Source organism: Crassostrea angulata, chromosome 6, assembly GCF_025612915.1.
Source record: "Crassostrea angulata isolate pt1a10 chromosome 6, ASM2561291v2, whole genome shotgun sequence".
Taxonomy (NCBI): domain Eukaryota; kingdom Metazoa; phylum Mollusca; class Bivalvia; order Ostreida; family Ostreidae; genus Magallana; species Magallana angulata.
This window is the reverse complement of record NC_069116.1, coordinates 41,379,671-41,395,326: the sequence shown is the minus strand read 5'-3', so window position 1 is coordinate 41,395,326 and position 15,656 is coordinate 41,379,671. Positions and strand designations below refer to the sequence as shown.

The window sequence follows — 15,656 nt, the reverse complement described above, 5'->3', positions numbered from 1 at the left end:
TTTCAAATTGGATTTATTGCCAAGATACACTTTCCACTGTGACTGAAATATTGACTTTTTTTTTTAAATTTTGCTGGAAGTAGATTAATGTGAAAAAAAAAATGTGTAATGAAAATCTAAGAGGATTTGTTTTTTGTATGAGGAGAGTTACAGGTTTTATGTCTTAGTTGTGTGTTTATGACTCTTGGGAGGAAAAATAATCATCAGCCGTGATAATGCAGTGATAAAGGGTTCTGTAGCTACTATGGCTTGGACTCAAAAACCTTCTCTGAAGAAGGCCAAAGGAAATGGTAGAAGGGGAGCACCTCTGCATTGTTTTTCCAAATTCATGTGTTGTGTCAAAAATTCTGGGTAAGTGTAATAAAAAGTGTTTCAGTTTCTTTTCAGTGGTTTTTTTTTATAACATTCTCCGAAAGATAAAACTTTTTATAAAATTGTTCATTGTGACATTAATTAAGACTTTAAGGAATTGAACACTGTTGGTTATATATTATTTCTGTCTGAGTGCTATCTCCAGTTCATAGAGTCAGAATTTCAGCAATTTTTAGAGCTCTTCAAAAAAACTCTGGTTTTTTAGAATGTATTCAGAGTATTCCCATTAATTCAATTTCTAGTCAGATTTTGTTTATGAAATCTAAAGTGATCCATGATTATGGAAGCTTCAGCAAGATGTGTTTTTGCAGAGTATCATGCATTTGCAGGATCTCTGCAGTAAAAACAAATGATCCATAAAAATGCTGTTTATTTAGAAATATGCTTTGCCAGACTTGAAGCATTTAGAAAGAGACTGTATTAGTTTCTTATTTCAAAAAAATGTACTGGTACCTGGTATAGTTATCACAATTAGCCACTAGATGATAATGTGATTTTTATATTGAAATTTAATAGATCTCTCGTAATTCTAGGACATAGAGATTTATATATACTTATAGATAAATAAATGTACTCTTTCCCTCCCTGTACAATACTTACACCAAAAATTCCTCTACATGTTTGTAATAAATCCAAGGAATGGGAAATAAAGTTTATTATTATAATAAGTTTCATGTTAAATACTGAAATCTGATTGGTTTAAATGCAGTTGATAATCCGTTCAGTTATTATTACCCTCAGCGTTAGCAGCACACTTGGCAATGGGTAACACAATGAATTGTGACATGCACGTAAATATGCTCTATGGTTATCCATAGAATTCTTCACATGTCATTCCTAAAGAAGCAGTTAAGTTTTCTTTAAAACTAAGAGATTCAGTATTATAAAATAAGAAAGTGCCTGTTTGGGAGGGCAACAGTTGAAATAGACACGTACCCCTCAAAAACCATTGTCAACCTGTGATTCGCGTCAGTTGACAATGGTTTTCTCGGTTGTCAGTGTCAATTTCAACTATTACCCTCCCAAACAGGCACTATTTATATATTATAATAACTTTCATGTTAAATATTGAAATCTGATTGGTTTCGACGCAGTTGATAATCCGTTCTATTACCCTCAGCGTTAGCAACACAGTTTGCAACGGGTAACAACGAATTGTTACATGCGGGTAAATTATGCGCGTGTCGGTTCGCCATAAAATTCACGTCATTCCTATATAAAAGCAATAAAGTTTTCTTTAAAATTAAGACATTCAGTATTATAAAATAAATAAACAGGGACTTTTTATATATTGAACCCCCCTTTTTCGGCAATCTTTGGTTGTTATGATACACCCCTCTCTGTTAGTCATCTGCTTTTATAACATAGATATAGGTATATGTCATTCAATTCCAATGTCAACTTACCCATAGTATACAAACACTCAGATGGGCAGGAGCAAATTGACACTGCATGTAAAGTTTAAAAAAGACAAGTATATAGATATCGAGCAATTTGTGGACAATAATCATGCATCACATGATGATTTCATTGATAGTTTCTATAAGTATATGATATAAAAATAATGACATGGCATTTTTTGTATTGCATCCCGTATTGGCCCGGTACTGCATGCAGTCACTGTATAGATCTATCTATTAACTCTTTATTTTCAGGGCTCTCAGACTGACCTCAGGCTAATATAGGATGAGATATAAAAAATACCATTTGATTATATATTATAGCGACTGGGTATATATACAACCAATATGTCAGTTTAATTTGCCATCATTAAACAAATCATAATATCATCTGATACCTGGTCATTCTGGACCAAGCTTACCTAAGGTCACCTTTGAGTACATCAATATGATATTAAAATTAATATTGATTTTGTGATAGATGATATATCAAATTTTCATTGACAACGGCTTTTTCTGGATTCCATTGCTGAGTTGATCCATAGAATTTAATGTTTATTGAAATGCAATTTCTTACAATATCATGATGTTGTATTGATAGGATCATTGCATGGCCAGAAGTGTATGTATGGTCCTTGAAACTGTGACTTAACTGAAAATTTAAAAAATGGTGCATGCTCATGAAAATTGATGAAATCGCACATCAGTTAGCATAGCTACCAAAGAAGAATTAAAATATAGTGCATATACAATATAACTATATACAAATTTTTATTCGTGGTGACTTTATTTCGCGATCGACTGCCGATAAACTGGTTCGCAACGACTAATGTTCGCAACCAAGTCTTATCTAGACCTGTATTGTTATAAAAACTATAGACAAAGGATTGGTTAGCTGCAAGAAATATTCGCGATGACAAGGCTCTCTCTAACCTTGCAAAAATTTCTCCCACGCAAATAAAAGTTGGTTTACAGTATTATATAAATGAAAAGAGACAGTACAGTACGTTGTACATGGTTTTGATGATAAATCAGATTAGTGTGATAACAATTATTAGCCTTGTTGAAGCAGGTTAAGGTTGTAAAAGAAAAAAGCAGAAATCTGTGAATATCACATTGAATTTACACCACATTTTGCCTCTTAAAGTACCTTTTGAGCATTAATGGTGCCACAATTTTTGAAAGAAAAAATGTCAACCCCCTTCATCTTGTGTAGTTCAGAGACCTCCTCATTTTAATTATCTTTTGTCTATGATTAATTAGAAATACCTGACCTTTCTCTCCTGTTGCACTTTTGGAAAAAATTTAATATCACTGTATATTAAACACCATGGATATAAAAAAATGTTTTCTTTCATTTAATGATTCATTAGTATCTTGAGGGGACTTCTTTTTCTTGAACTGAAGTACCACATTTAGGGTCTCTTACACAGAATTATTTGATTCTTCCAAACAGTTATATATGCCACTACGATGAAAATGTGATTTATATTACTCATTAGCTGAAAACCCTCTAAACTATAAAAGATAGCCTAGTTTGATTTAAGTGCTCAGTACATGTACTTATAAGTAATCAGGCCAATTATTTGGGTTGCTTAAAAGACACTGCCCTTTAAGCTTGCTAAGTACTTGTGCACTGTTTTCTTTGATAATACATGTACTCGTCAATGATACATGTGAATGTAGTATATATTTACTATTGACTTTAAGTTTAATAATGTTCACAATATTACATCCCATTTAGGTACAATATTGAATATGCATGTACAAATGAAATTTAAAAATATTGTAGAGCGAGCCCAAAAGCCTTAACAATTGTTGTTTTGAAGTACATGAGTCTTTATAATGCCATCCAGCTTCAATCAACACAACCTAATATATGTGCAGAATTTTTGCAAGAACGTCAATAATAGAACCATGTTTATAAGAACTTGGGTAGTTGTGTCAAACAGCAATGTGACATATTTTTTTTCTGGTTATATATTTAGCCATGGCTCTTTGAAATCAAAAAGATTTATCAGTGTTCTTTAAATAATTTGTCATCTTTTTACATTTATATCTGACTGTTGTTCAGATAGGGAAATTTTTGCATCCTGAATCCTTTAAATCTTTCCACAATTAGCATCCCAAAAACATTTCCTTGTAATTTGTCTTCCTCTTTCAATTTCCATGCTCTTATTGGTACATGCATTTAAAAAAGCATGGATATCATAATCGAACTGGATTTCACATTTAAGTGGTGACATGATCAGCTGTATCTCTAACAGTTTGCATAGTGGCAATCCAATCCATTTCCACCTCTTAAATGCTGGAATCATTGTAAGTTAACTAACTCATAGCAATAAGAGTGAATTGTTCTGTTTCAATTCCTTCATACAGCTTAAATAAGCAGATTTTTAGGCTATTATTTCAGTTTTATGAAAAGCAGTTTTTTAATTTGATTAGTCTACTCTTTCAGTTGTTTTTGTCTATGCAATGTATAGAGAGCATTTTTCTATTTCCTTGCTTATAATGAACTGACCCAGGAGTACAATGTATGAGCTAAGTTACGTAGAGTTTTTCTTATTGTCCATTTTCAGAGTAGTCTACCTGAGGTATACTCTAGGTTAAAGTTGGAGTTGGATCTCTTGCATGTACATGTATATGGCGAGGCTAAGATCATCTGAAATCATGATATTGAAGTGACTTTTACAGTGTTTATATTTATATATATTGCACCAATGAGTTTTGCCATGAAGGATGACTTTATTATTATCATCTTCATGTAGACCTTCTTTGAACATACAGATTAAGTCTTTAACTGTTTTATCATAGAATCATGAAATCAAAGCTTATATATATATATATATATAGTCATGAATAATTATTGAAAGAAGAACTGGGACTAAGTGATCACCTTGACATACTCCTTTTTTCTGATAAAAAATTATCACTGTGAATAATATCACTTTTAGATTAAATGCTTTATCATGCTCAAACTAATATCAGTTTGTACTTTACGGTAGTAAATAGGATGGATTTATCAGTCGAAGGTTTTCCAGAAGTCAGCATGCAAATAGATATATTGTGTCAAGATACTGGGACTTTCTTTTTTCGTGGTACGATGTACAAGTAATATGTTATGTTACATGGTGCATCAGATATAATTGTGGCATTATCTGATTTGATGAAACCTAGATCTCCAAAACAAGAAAAATGTGAGCTTTTTGTATAATGTTTATATTACTATATAGTTATAGTGGATTTTTTGTTATCCTATGTATTGCTAAATTATTTAGGACCCTTTCAAGGTTGTTAAGCTAATCAACATTTTAATTTATAGTGATTTTTCGACCTTGTGTATGTAAAGTAACTTTGCAATTTATTTGAACTCCATGTCTGCCAATAAAGGCAGAATGCTAGCTGATTTTTGGGAGTTTATTTTAATCAACTCTCTTATGCAGTTACTCTGGCCAACCGAAAGTGAAACAGTGTTTGGACCTAAGCACAAATCATCACCACTGATAAGATTTAGTTCTTGAAAATAATCGATAAATTCGATGTAATGTATCTTGAAGCATTAGTTTTTCAGAGACTTATTTTCGAATACCTTGAAAATAGTCAGATGTTAAATAGTACGAATAATTTAGATATTTTTTGCAGTCGTATGTATTCATACACCAGAGTTCAATAAAGTCTTGTTCAACCATCGGCTGTCTTCGTAAATCTCCGACAAGCAGAGAGTCATTCTATATTTAGAGGTCGCACCATCAAGCTATCACTTGATCTTTCGTACACATTCTCTTGCTTGTCGGAGATTAACGGAGACAGCTGAGCATCTGGTTGAACGAGACTAGAGTTCATTATTGCTTATAATATCCATACAATTTTTTGAATATTTCGATTACTAGGTACTTATACGTAGTTTGATGGAATCAATTCTATCTTTAATCATTACACAACACAATTCATAAGGGGTTTTTCTCAAAATGTCGGAAAAGTCCGAGAATTCATATTATAAAAATATGGGTAATTCAAAGACAGATTATAAACTACTTGCCAAGCAAAGTAACATATCATTGATTTTAAAATGATTAAAAATCGATAAAATCAACTCCCGTCAGAACTTCAGTACTTTGATTTATATCTGTAAATTCTTGCGTGCAGTTATATAAACCTCGATATCACTAAAAAGAACTGTTATCCAATTCTTAATATAGCAACAATATAGGCATGATAATTTATTTAAAGCAATATGAGCTCTATTTCTGAGAATTTTATTTTGCCCAAAACCCTGCTAGTATGCTAAGTTTGCATGTAACTTAAACTTTTATTAAACTTTTATGATAAATACCCGTAATCCGGTGAATATAATACGCACTTTTTCACCAGCATTTTTTACCGTGAGAAAGGGGTGCGTATTATACATCCCTATAGGATTTGGACATATTTTTTCATTAGCTGAAGCACGGGGTATCATACTGCCGTATTACCTAAGGACCGATACCCCGCTATACATTGTGACATTCCTTCATTATCACATATATATTATTATTTAACCCTTAGGAAATCATTGTTATAGCATGTAATTAAAGAAAATGTACACTTTAAGTCTGTTAATAAATAAACTGTTTCAAAATGGCCTTTAAAAATTAATTTGAACTGCCTATTCTTTATCTCCGTGTACTCCGCCATTACAGCTGTTATTAATAGAATGCGGACTTGATGGCCACGTGCTATTTGTAACCGATCTTTGAAAACAGCTTACACATCATTTGGCTCATTTTTAACCATTTTCATGTAATGCTAATCAATTTATTGCAAATAATTATGAATATAAATAATTCTATAACCTAATCCGTTAATTGAAGCCATTGAAAGAGTTGTGCTCCCCCACCGCTAACGCTTGACACCTTGGGTATCTCAGACACCCCCCTTGGGCTATGTGTACTATACACAACACAACTATTTGTGCATTTATTTTATTATGTTCCAGGCCTCTAATTGATCACTTTGATCGGAGTCATTTAAGAATTTAATAAGGTCCGTTATCTCCATACCTGTACACCATCCGTTTTTCACTTCACATGGATTGTAATGACTAAACAATTATATAACGCTTGTTAAAAGTAGTTGATTTTATTTACGGTAGAATATTTAATACTAGGTCTATTTAAAACATTGATTATGAATTAAAGATATTTCCGCGATGTATTAGTTACAATAAATCCGTATCTAAAAAAATGTTGTGTTTTTCTTATTTACGGTAGCGTATTCCTGCGATGAAGTTTCAAGCATGCATACAAAGTACAACTGCTTTGTTGATACTCAGGATTACCGTTTGGTCAATTTTTTTGATGCGTATTATACATCCCAACAAGCTTTTTTTCACCATTTTCAGGCCCAAAGTGGGGGGTGCGTATTGTACACTACTGCGTATTATATTCACCGGATTACGGTAAGATCTTTAAAAATCATTTATTTTTGTCAGAAGAAAGATTTCTCTTCTATGGAATATATAGCAGTTCAATTTTTGTACAGGACGATAATAAATCAAGTTTGCTTAAATTAAGGCTTCTTAACAGCTTTTCCAACAAAAATAAGGCTAACAGAAATTAATAAACCATGATATTTTTGTCATTTTAGTAGAAAATGCCATTTTAGTGAAAAAAAAATTCAGCATGAAAATTGCAGCTCATATTGCTTTAAAGGCTTATTCCCTTGAATATTCACACCAGTGAATCATATATTCTGGTACAATATGTAATTACTTGTATATTTTTGTCTGCTTTCAGTAGTAAAAATGATTACTTTTACACCAATTGTTTATATATAGAAGTTCATTTTTTCTTGTAGCCAATTTTTTTAACGCAATGCAAGAACATAAAAATACATTGGGAATTTAATGGGTTTTGAATATTAGAAAAGTTGCATATAAGGATAAAAAATTTAAATTGTTAGGATCTTGAACAAAAAATTGGAATAATTTAAAAGCTGCATCACTGTGACTTTTAATTAAAATGTCAATTCAGTAATCAAATAACATTGAGTCTATTGTTTACCATACTAAAAAAAATTAGTTTCACAACTGCATGCATACCAAATTCACATCATTGAACAGTGTTCAATTCTAGATCTTCATTGATTGAAGTACTAGCTGTACTGCAGTAATTATCAGTTAAAAAACTGACCCATTTCATCTTAATTTTATTCTTTCAGTACTTAAGGGCCAATAAAAGGTTATTGTTTGTGTACATTCCCAGGAGTTTCGAGAGAATGTTGCAACCAAATCAGATCAGTTAATACTGCCTCACCGATTAAATTTATTGCCATAGTGGAAAGGGGGATTTTTTTAAACTCTCAATTTTAAGATAATTAAAAGACACACAAAAGTTGGCTTAATAGCGAGCACAGCGCCGGAGCCGAGCTCTACCGGCAAGGTGTGTGTGAATAGAAAATTCAGACTAGTTGCACATTCATTCAACGGATTTTTTTGGCGTCAGTAAATTGGACCAGTAATGCATTGTTTTAATCGTCCCAGTAATTCTCTGTAATCATGGCAATTTTTATCACTTCACACTCTCACGAGAATCAGCAAGACAATATAATAAAAATAACGATGTATACGACATACAGTCAGTGCTTACCTTTAAAGTTCACTTCAGTACACTCTCAATCAAAAATAATCGAGTGATGTCACAAAGGTTTACACATTGATCCGATAGATTTTTTCAGCGTCAGTAAATTTTGACCCACAATTCATAGTACCAATGGTTTCCAACCTCACATTCTCGCGAGAATCAAAGTAAAACTTTTGAGAAGCAATATATCAGATGTGTAATTTTAAGAACATCATGCTTTTTTAAGTAAATAAAAAAGTATACTTCGCATACTTTTATTTCTATGGGGAGTTTTAAAGAGTCAGGCGACACTTAACCAATGTCAGCTTTGACGTCACAATAAGCACTGATAAGGGGAAATTACTCTAATTGAAGTTATTGTAAATCTGCTGAAATGACCAAAATCCTCTCAAAATCTTGCAAAGGCTAAGCTAAAGAACAGCTGAAGAATAAGGACATTTCTTCGGATACAAGAAACAGTTGTAAATTGCACTCATTTGGATGAATGCTCACATTTATTTTATTCACTTTAATTACGGTAATTTCCTAGAACCTACACGTTGCATCGCCTTTTTAGCTCACCGAGACGAAGTCAGGGGGAGCTTATGCTATACCCTCGGCGTCGGCGTCGGCGTCCGGACCTGGTTAAAGTTTTTGTTGCAGGTCCTGTATCTAAGCTATTGCTTGTCCTATTTTCACCAAACTTGCATGGATGATGCATCTGGACCTACTTATGGACTTGAAAGACTTGGATGCTGAATCTGAGTCCTAAATTTCAGATGCTGGAGGAGGTTAAGGTTGTTGGACCAGGTTAAAGTTTTTGATGCAGGTGCCCTTTGATAGCAGTATCTTAGTTACTGCTGGTCTGTACTTCACCAAACTTGCATGGATGGTGTGTCTTATGATACTGATGCACCAGACAGGCTTGAGTGCTGAATCTGAGCTATAGGTTTCGGATGCTGGAGGAGGTTAAGGTTTTTGGAGCAGGTTAAAGTTCTTGTTGCAGGTGCCCTTTGATAGCAATATCTAAGTTACTGCTGGTCCATACTTCACCAAACTTGCATAGATGGTGTGTCTTATGATACTGATGCACCAGGCAGGCTTGGGTGCTGAATCTGAGCTATAGGTTACAGATGCTGAAGGAGGTTAAGGTTTTTAGAGCTGGTTAAAGTTTTTGTTGCAGGTGCCCTCTGATGATTATATCTTAGTTACTACTTGTCCTAACTTCACCAGACTTCCATGGATGGTGCGTCTAATGATACTGATGCACTAGACAGGCTTGAATGCTGAATCTGAGCCATAGGTTTCGGATGCTGGAGGAGGTTAATGTTTTTAGAGCTGGTTAAAGTTTTTGAAACAGGTGCCCTCTGATGATTTTATCTTAGTTATTACTTGTCCTAACTTCACCAGACTTCAATGGATGGTGCGTCTTATGATACTGATGTGCTTGACAGGCTTGAATGCTGAGTCTGAGCCATAGGTTTCAGATGCTGGATATGGTTAAGTTTTTTGGAACAGGTCACATGTTTATTAGATGATAGTACTATTTCAAACTTGCATAGTTGATAAAAATGTAATATGAATGAATCACAGAGGAAGCTTCAGATGCAGAGCTTGATCTCCATTATCAAGGATGCTAAAAAGTATATCTTAGTTATTACAGGTCCTAACTTCACCAAACTTGAATGGATGGTGTGTCTTATGATACAGATGCACCTGACAGGCATGGATGTTGAATCTGAACAATAGGTTGCGGATGCTGGAGCAGGTAGAGGTTTTAATTGCTAGTGCCCTCTGATGATAATATCTTAGTTATTACTGGTCTGAACTTCACCAAACTTGCATGGAGATGCGTCTTATGTATACTGATGCACCTGACAGGCTTGAATGCTGAATCTGAGCCATAGGTTTTGGATGCTGGATGAGGTTTAGTTTTTTTGGAACAGGTCACATGTTTTATAGATGATAGCTTGCATAGTTGATTTAACTATAGTATAAATGAAACGCAGAGGTTGCTTCAGATGCAGAGCCTGATCTCCATTATCAAGGATGCTAAAGAAATTTCCTACCTCACTCAAACCTGCTCGATAGATACATGTGTTTGTTGATAAATGATATAACAAGATTCCTATGATATAGTATTGTATAGTATGAAACAATATTGTTAATATGATACAATATAATATCATATGTAATATTTTAAAAAGTTATATGATACGATATGATATTGTATCAATTTTTTTTATATTTTATGTTATGATATTGTATCATGATATCGTTATGTATAGTAACTGTATTGTATATTATGATACAATGTTGTATAATATTGTATTGTATTATTGATTAATTATTTTATCACATGATACCATTACATAAGATATTGCAAAATATAATATTGTATCCTATGATACAATATTGTATATTCTATATTGTATCATACGATATTGTATAATATGATATTAGTTTCTGTAATATAGAATTATATCACATGAAATTGTATATTAATATGATACTGTAATATTATATAATATCGTATCATACGATATTGTATAATATGATATTGGTTTATAATATGATGTATCATCACATCACATGAAATTGTATTGTATGATATTGTAAAATATATTATTGTATCATATGATACAATATGTATAATATAATATTGTATTATATAATATTTTTCTTTATCACATAATATTGTATCATTTGATATGATACAATGTTGAATCAAATAATATTGTATCATATGATACAATATCATATTATGTATCAAAAATGATACAGTATCATACAATATCATACTATATTATACAATATAATATCATATGTTTCAATGTTATGATGTATTATGTAATATAATATTGTAATATAATACTATATTGTTTAATATATTATGATATTGTACTATTTGATCAAATACAATAACGTAAAACACAATACAATGTCATATCATACGTTACAATATCATATTTTATCTTTGTTTATTATGGTATTTTATTGTATTATATGATATATGTTGTAAATATGATAGGATGCAATATTTAATTTTATATTATTGTATTGATTAACATATGAACATATGATTATCATACAATTTTTTAACAGATGATATACGATATTGTGTCAATATGAAAACAGAATCCATGAATATCCAAGATCATAAAGTATGATTTTCATTTAATATGATAAAGATGGTCTCATAAGGTGAAGTCTCATAAGGGTGATGTCTCGTCTCGGTGAGCTTTGTAATCTGTGATTACCTATGTTTTTAAAAGGGGGTGGGTGGGTAGATGGCAGCCTCATCCAAAAAAGAAAAAAAATCATGAAAATTCTAATCCTTCAGCTCTTTAGCAGTTCAATGGTTTCTTTATTTTCACGTCCATTTATTACATGCAGGGGGGGGGCACCATGTTCTTTGTTCTTTTAATATGATTATACAATTATTAAATGCTTTAGCAGTCAATAGACCAGAATATTTTCCCCGAGGTGCAGGGAACAGCTCAATAGATCATACTGAGCTGTTCCCTGCACCAAGGGGAAAAATTCTGGTCTATTGACTGTTCAAGCGTTAAATAATTGTTTTATTATACCTAATTCCTTTTTTAGTTTTTGGGGTTTACTATTTGCATATTGCAGATGGTTTTCGTGCCATTATGCAATATACTCAGATTTTTTTTTCATCTTCTACTTGCACAAAACCTGTTGCATGCATTACAACATCTCAATTTAATATTAGTTTACACAAAGAAGAGGGAGTCTTCAACCCATTTGATTTTAAATACATGTAGTCTTTTACCTTATATGAGGCTTTAAAACTGTTGATTATTTGATACTCCATTTTGATAACATTGAATTTGGTTTCACCAAGTACTAAAAACAGCGTCTATGTAAAGGAATATACTTTCCATGAGAACTATCGAAAGGATGTAACATTAACATACCCGCGTTCTGAAATACGTTGCCGGTCCATTGTTAGATCGCAGTCTATTGACCGGCGGTCCAATAGATCGAAGTCTATTGACCGGCGGTCTAATAGATCGCAGTCTATTGACCGGCAGTTCAAAATAGACGCAAATATTGAATATGTAATAAAACAACAAAATCCCTTTGATTAGGTAATAAAAGCAAATATTTCTAAGCGTAAATTTAGAAAAAAATTAAATATTATTATTTTTTTTTAAAGTGGAGGGGCAAATCCACGATAAGTCGATTTTCTATGTGTTAATTGAAAAAAAAAATGAAATATTATTTTTTTAACATTATGAGTCAAGTTTTATATGTAGGTTTAAGAAAAAATGTCTACTGCAAAAAGGGGGTTGAACTGACATTACAATCACTTTAAGGTGGATCTCTACACCAAATAAGTGTAGGAGATTTTTGTTGCATGCATTTGTTACTAATACTCGGCACAATATTCAACATTAATAGACCTCAAAATACAATACTCTATTTTCTAGAGAATTTTTAAAATATCAGTCTGATTCCAGATAACCCCTTATTTATCATATTTTTAAACATTTCTGTTTTAAAATTCTTATGAAAGTGAAATGTCATTAAGTTTAGAAATAAAAGACAAAATCATCATGAATGAAGTTTGTATGATTTTTATTGGAATCCACATAAATATGAAACTTAAATATAAAAATATTCTTTTAAGGCAAACTGCTGGACAAAATCCCACAAAAATCTGAAAATATAAACAATATTCATTGGTTAATAGGATGAAAAAAAGAAATTGAATGAAATTGAAAAATTAAAGAAAATACTGAATTATTGCAAAAATCTTGGTATGAAAGATCCTGTTTAAGAGTTGTCTTTCTTTATTTTACATGGTCTCAAATATCTTGGGACCATTTTATAATTAATAGAATTCACGAAGAAAAATTTTTAAAAAAAGGAACAAGTCTATGCTAAATATGTACATGTGTATATATAAGATTTGTAGTGCTTATGATAACATTTGAAGATGAAAAGTTATATTTTTGATAAACGCATAATATATATTTAACTATTCAAAACAAAATATTAGAAGTGAAATTGTCTTTTACTTTTTTATATACAATAGCAATTATAAACAACAACCATACGCATATTTATACATTAGATGTCCATAGTGATACACATGTACGTGTGGAAATGAAAAACATGTTCCTTTTCAAAATTCTGTTTCCTCAACTGGCTTGCAAATACGGGCTTCCACTGCTATTGCTACATGTACCTAGCTTTATCTATTTAAATCAAAATACATTAGTTTAATGTCTAAGTTTCCATGCAAGTAGTTTACTGCAAATGTTTTACATTTGGGAAATTGGGATTAATTCAAGAGATCGTACTTCGGTACTTTCGTTTTATATTCATCGTACATATATATAGTTTAAGTGAAAATATGATATATGCTTACCTGTATCGATAATCCGTCACAAATATATGATCGTCTGTTGTAGATGACATGACTAAAACGTATTGCCAATAGCGGCGAAACAGTAAATTATTTAAATTCCACGTTTTCCGTACAAAACAGCTGATAATCAATGTTAGTTGAAAGCTTTAAACAGGAAGAAAATTGACATACTTATAAGCGTTTTGTTGACTATTTCTATATCATCTCCCTCGTTAGAAGAGTTCAATTTAACGGTGTATAGCTATTTTGTACCACGACAAAATATTATCAATCCGGAACAAAATGGCGTTTCGAACGGATGTCAGACATGTTTTGACGATGTAGCCTTCCACCTTAAAAGAGGAGATACAGTGCAATGAATATTTATATATTAAAATCTTTATTATTCAACAACATTGTATCTGAGACTAAACTACTGTTTTACTTATAAATAGATAAATCATAACAAATCTTATAAACTATGAATAATGAAAATTTACTAAAAATAGGTATGTTTTATTTTTTTGCATTCAAATTTTACGTTGTTAATTTTATTTTTATTGATTTATTTTAATTCATTGTTTGATCACATGCTGTGCTCGCCCCAACGGTCGCACCGTAAAACATATTATTAACGTTGTCAAATCTTGCATTGAAGTGGCTGTCTGTTCCATCATTTTTATTTTTTTTGGCTTAAAAAACAAAGAATTATTGTTATTTTTTATAACTGCAGGGTTTTTTTTTTTTTTTGGCTTATATAAGACTGAAATAATGTATTTGGTGTTAAATTAGTTACATTTTTTTGTAAAATTTACTCAGTTGAGACTTCAAAACAAAGATTTATTGGATTTTTTTTTTTGGCAGAAGACTGAAATATGATCTATTTGCTGTTGAATCAGTTACATTTATTTTTCGTAAAATTTACTCAGTCGAGACTTCAGATGATTGGTCAGGCTGGATGAGTCTGTCTAGTTAAACAGCTGCACTGAAGCCATCATTTAATTGTTCTGTAATTATAGCGCTAGAGGTTCACTCCTCCCAATTCAATCTTGATTGAATTATTCTGGTCAAGTAAGCTGACATTGTCAAACCTCGCACACCAACATAATGTTAAGGAGACTGACAATGGTCAACAAATTAGATTCCATCAGATCCGTGCCTCATATTTTAAAAAAAACAACTTTTTTTTGGCTATATTATAAACTTCTTTTTAGTCATGCAAATTTTACTTATTTTCACTTTTAGATTTTAACGTTTTTCTATTATTATCTTTTATTAGAACTCGCCTTTTTTTAGAAAGCAATTAATTTATCATACCAATCAGAGAATTCAGAGCAATAATTTTTTTTTCCACATCAGTGATTTGAAGCAAAGTTGTAATAGTTTAGCTTCTGCTTTATGTTGGAAGTAAATTAGAGTTATCTCTCCCTCAGTTACTTGAGAGGAAACGCTATGCCAGATATTGTGTTAGTATATTAGTATTAAAGTGTTACTACATGTATTAATAACTCATGTACAGTTTGTCAGCAAGCATTTCAACAGTTGATACTTTGTAGTACATGTATAATATAGCTCAATTTGCACAAAATCACATAATATTGTTGGAACTGTGTGTATTAAAGCTTAAATTGATATTGAAAGACTAAATATGATAATAACCCAGAAGCAATAAAAGTTTTTGTATACTGAAATTGTAAACAGTGAAGTCAGGGACTGTTATATATGTATAAAAAAATATCAATATCTAAATGTTTTTTAATTTTTTGATAATTATTTAATTAATACATATCTAAAGATGGTAAAAGTTTCATTTTGAACAAAATTGAACTTGAAACAGGATTTATCATACTTAAAAATTTAAAAAAAGAGTTGAAAGTTAGATTTTCAAAATTAACATGTAGCATG

The 15,656-nt window shown here is 31.5% G+C and overlaps 1 protein-coding gene across 6 annotated transcripts in view; it reads left to right on the top strand.

Annotated features, from left to right (window-relative positions):
- Positions 1-15,656, top strand: part of LOC128187246 (calcium/calmodulin-dependent protein kinase kinase 1-like) — a 66,750-nt gene that overhangs the window by 17,493 nt on the left and 33,601 nt on the right. Inside the window, exon 1 of one of the 6 annotated variants that reach the window (XM_052857542.1) lies at positions 144-351. The exons of 4 other annotated variants lie outside the window; for them this stretch is intronic. In XM_052857542.1, coding sequence (XP_052713502.1) covers positions 245-351 — 107 coding nt within the window. In that variant the 5' untranslated portion in view covers positions 144-244. Of the gene's footprint in view, positions 1-143; positions 352-3,934; positions 4,092-15,656 lie in introns of those variants that run through there. One more of the 6 variants, XM_052857545.1, reaches the window with a different exon arrangement.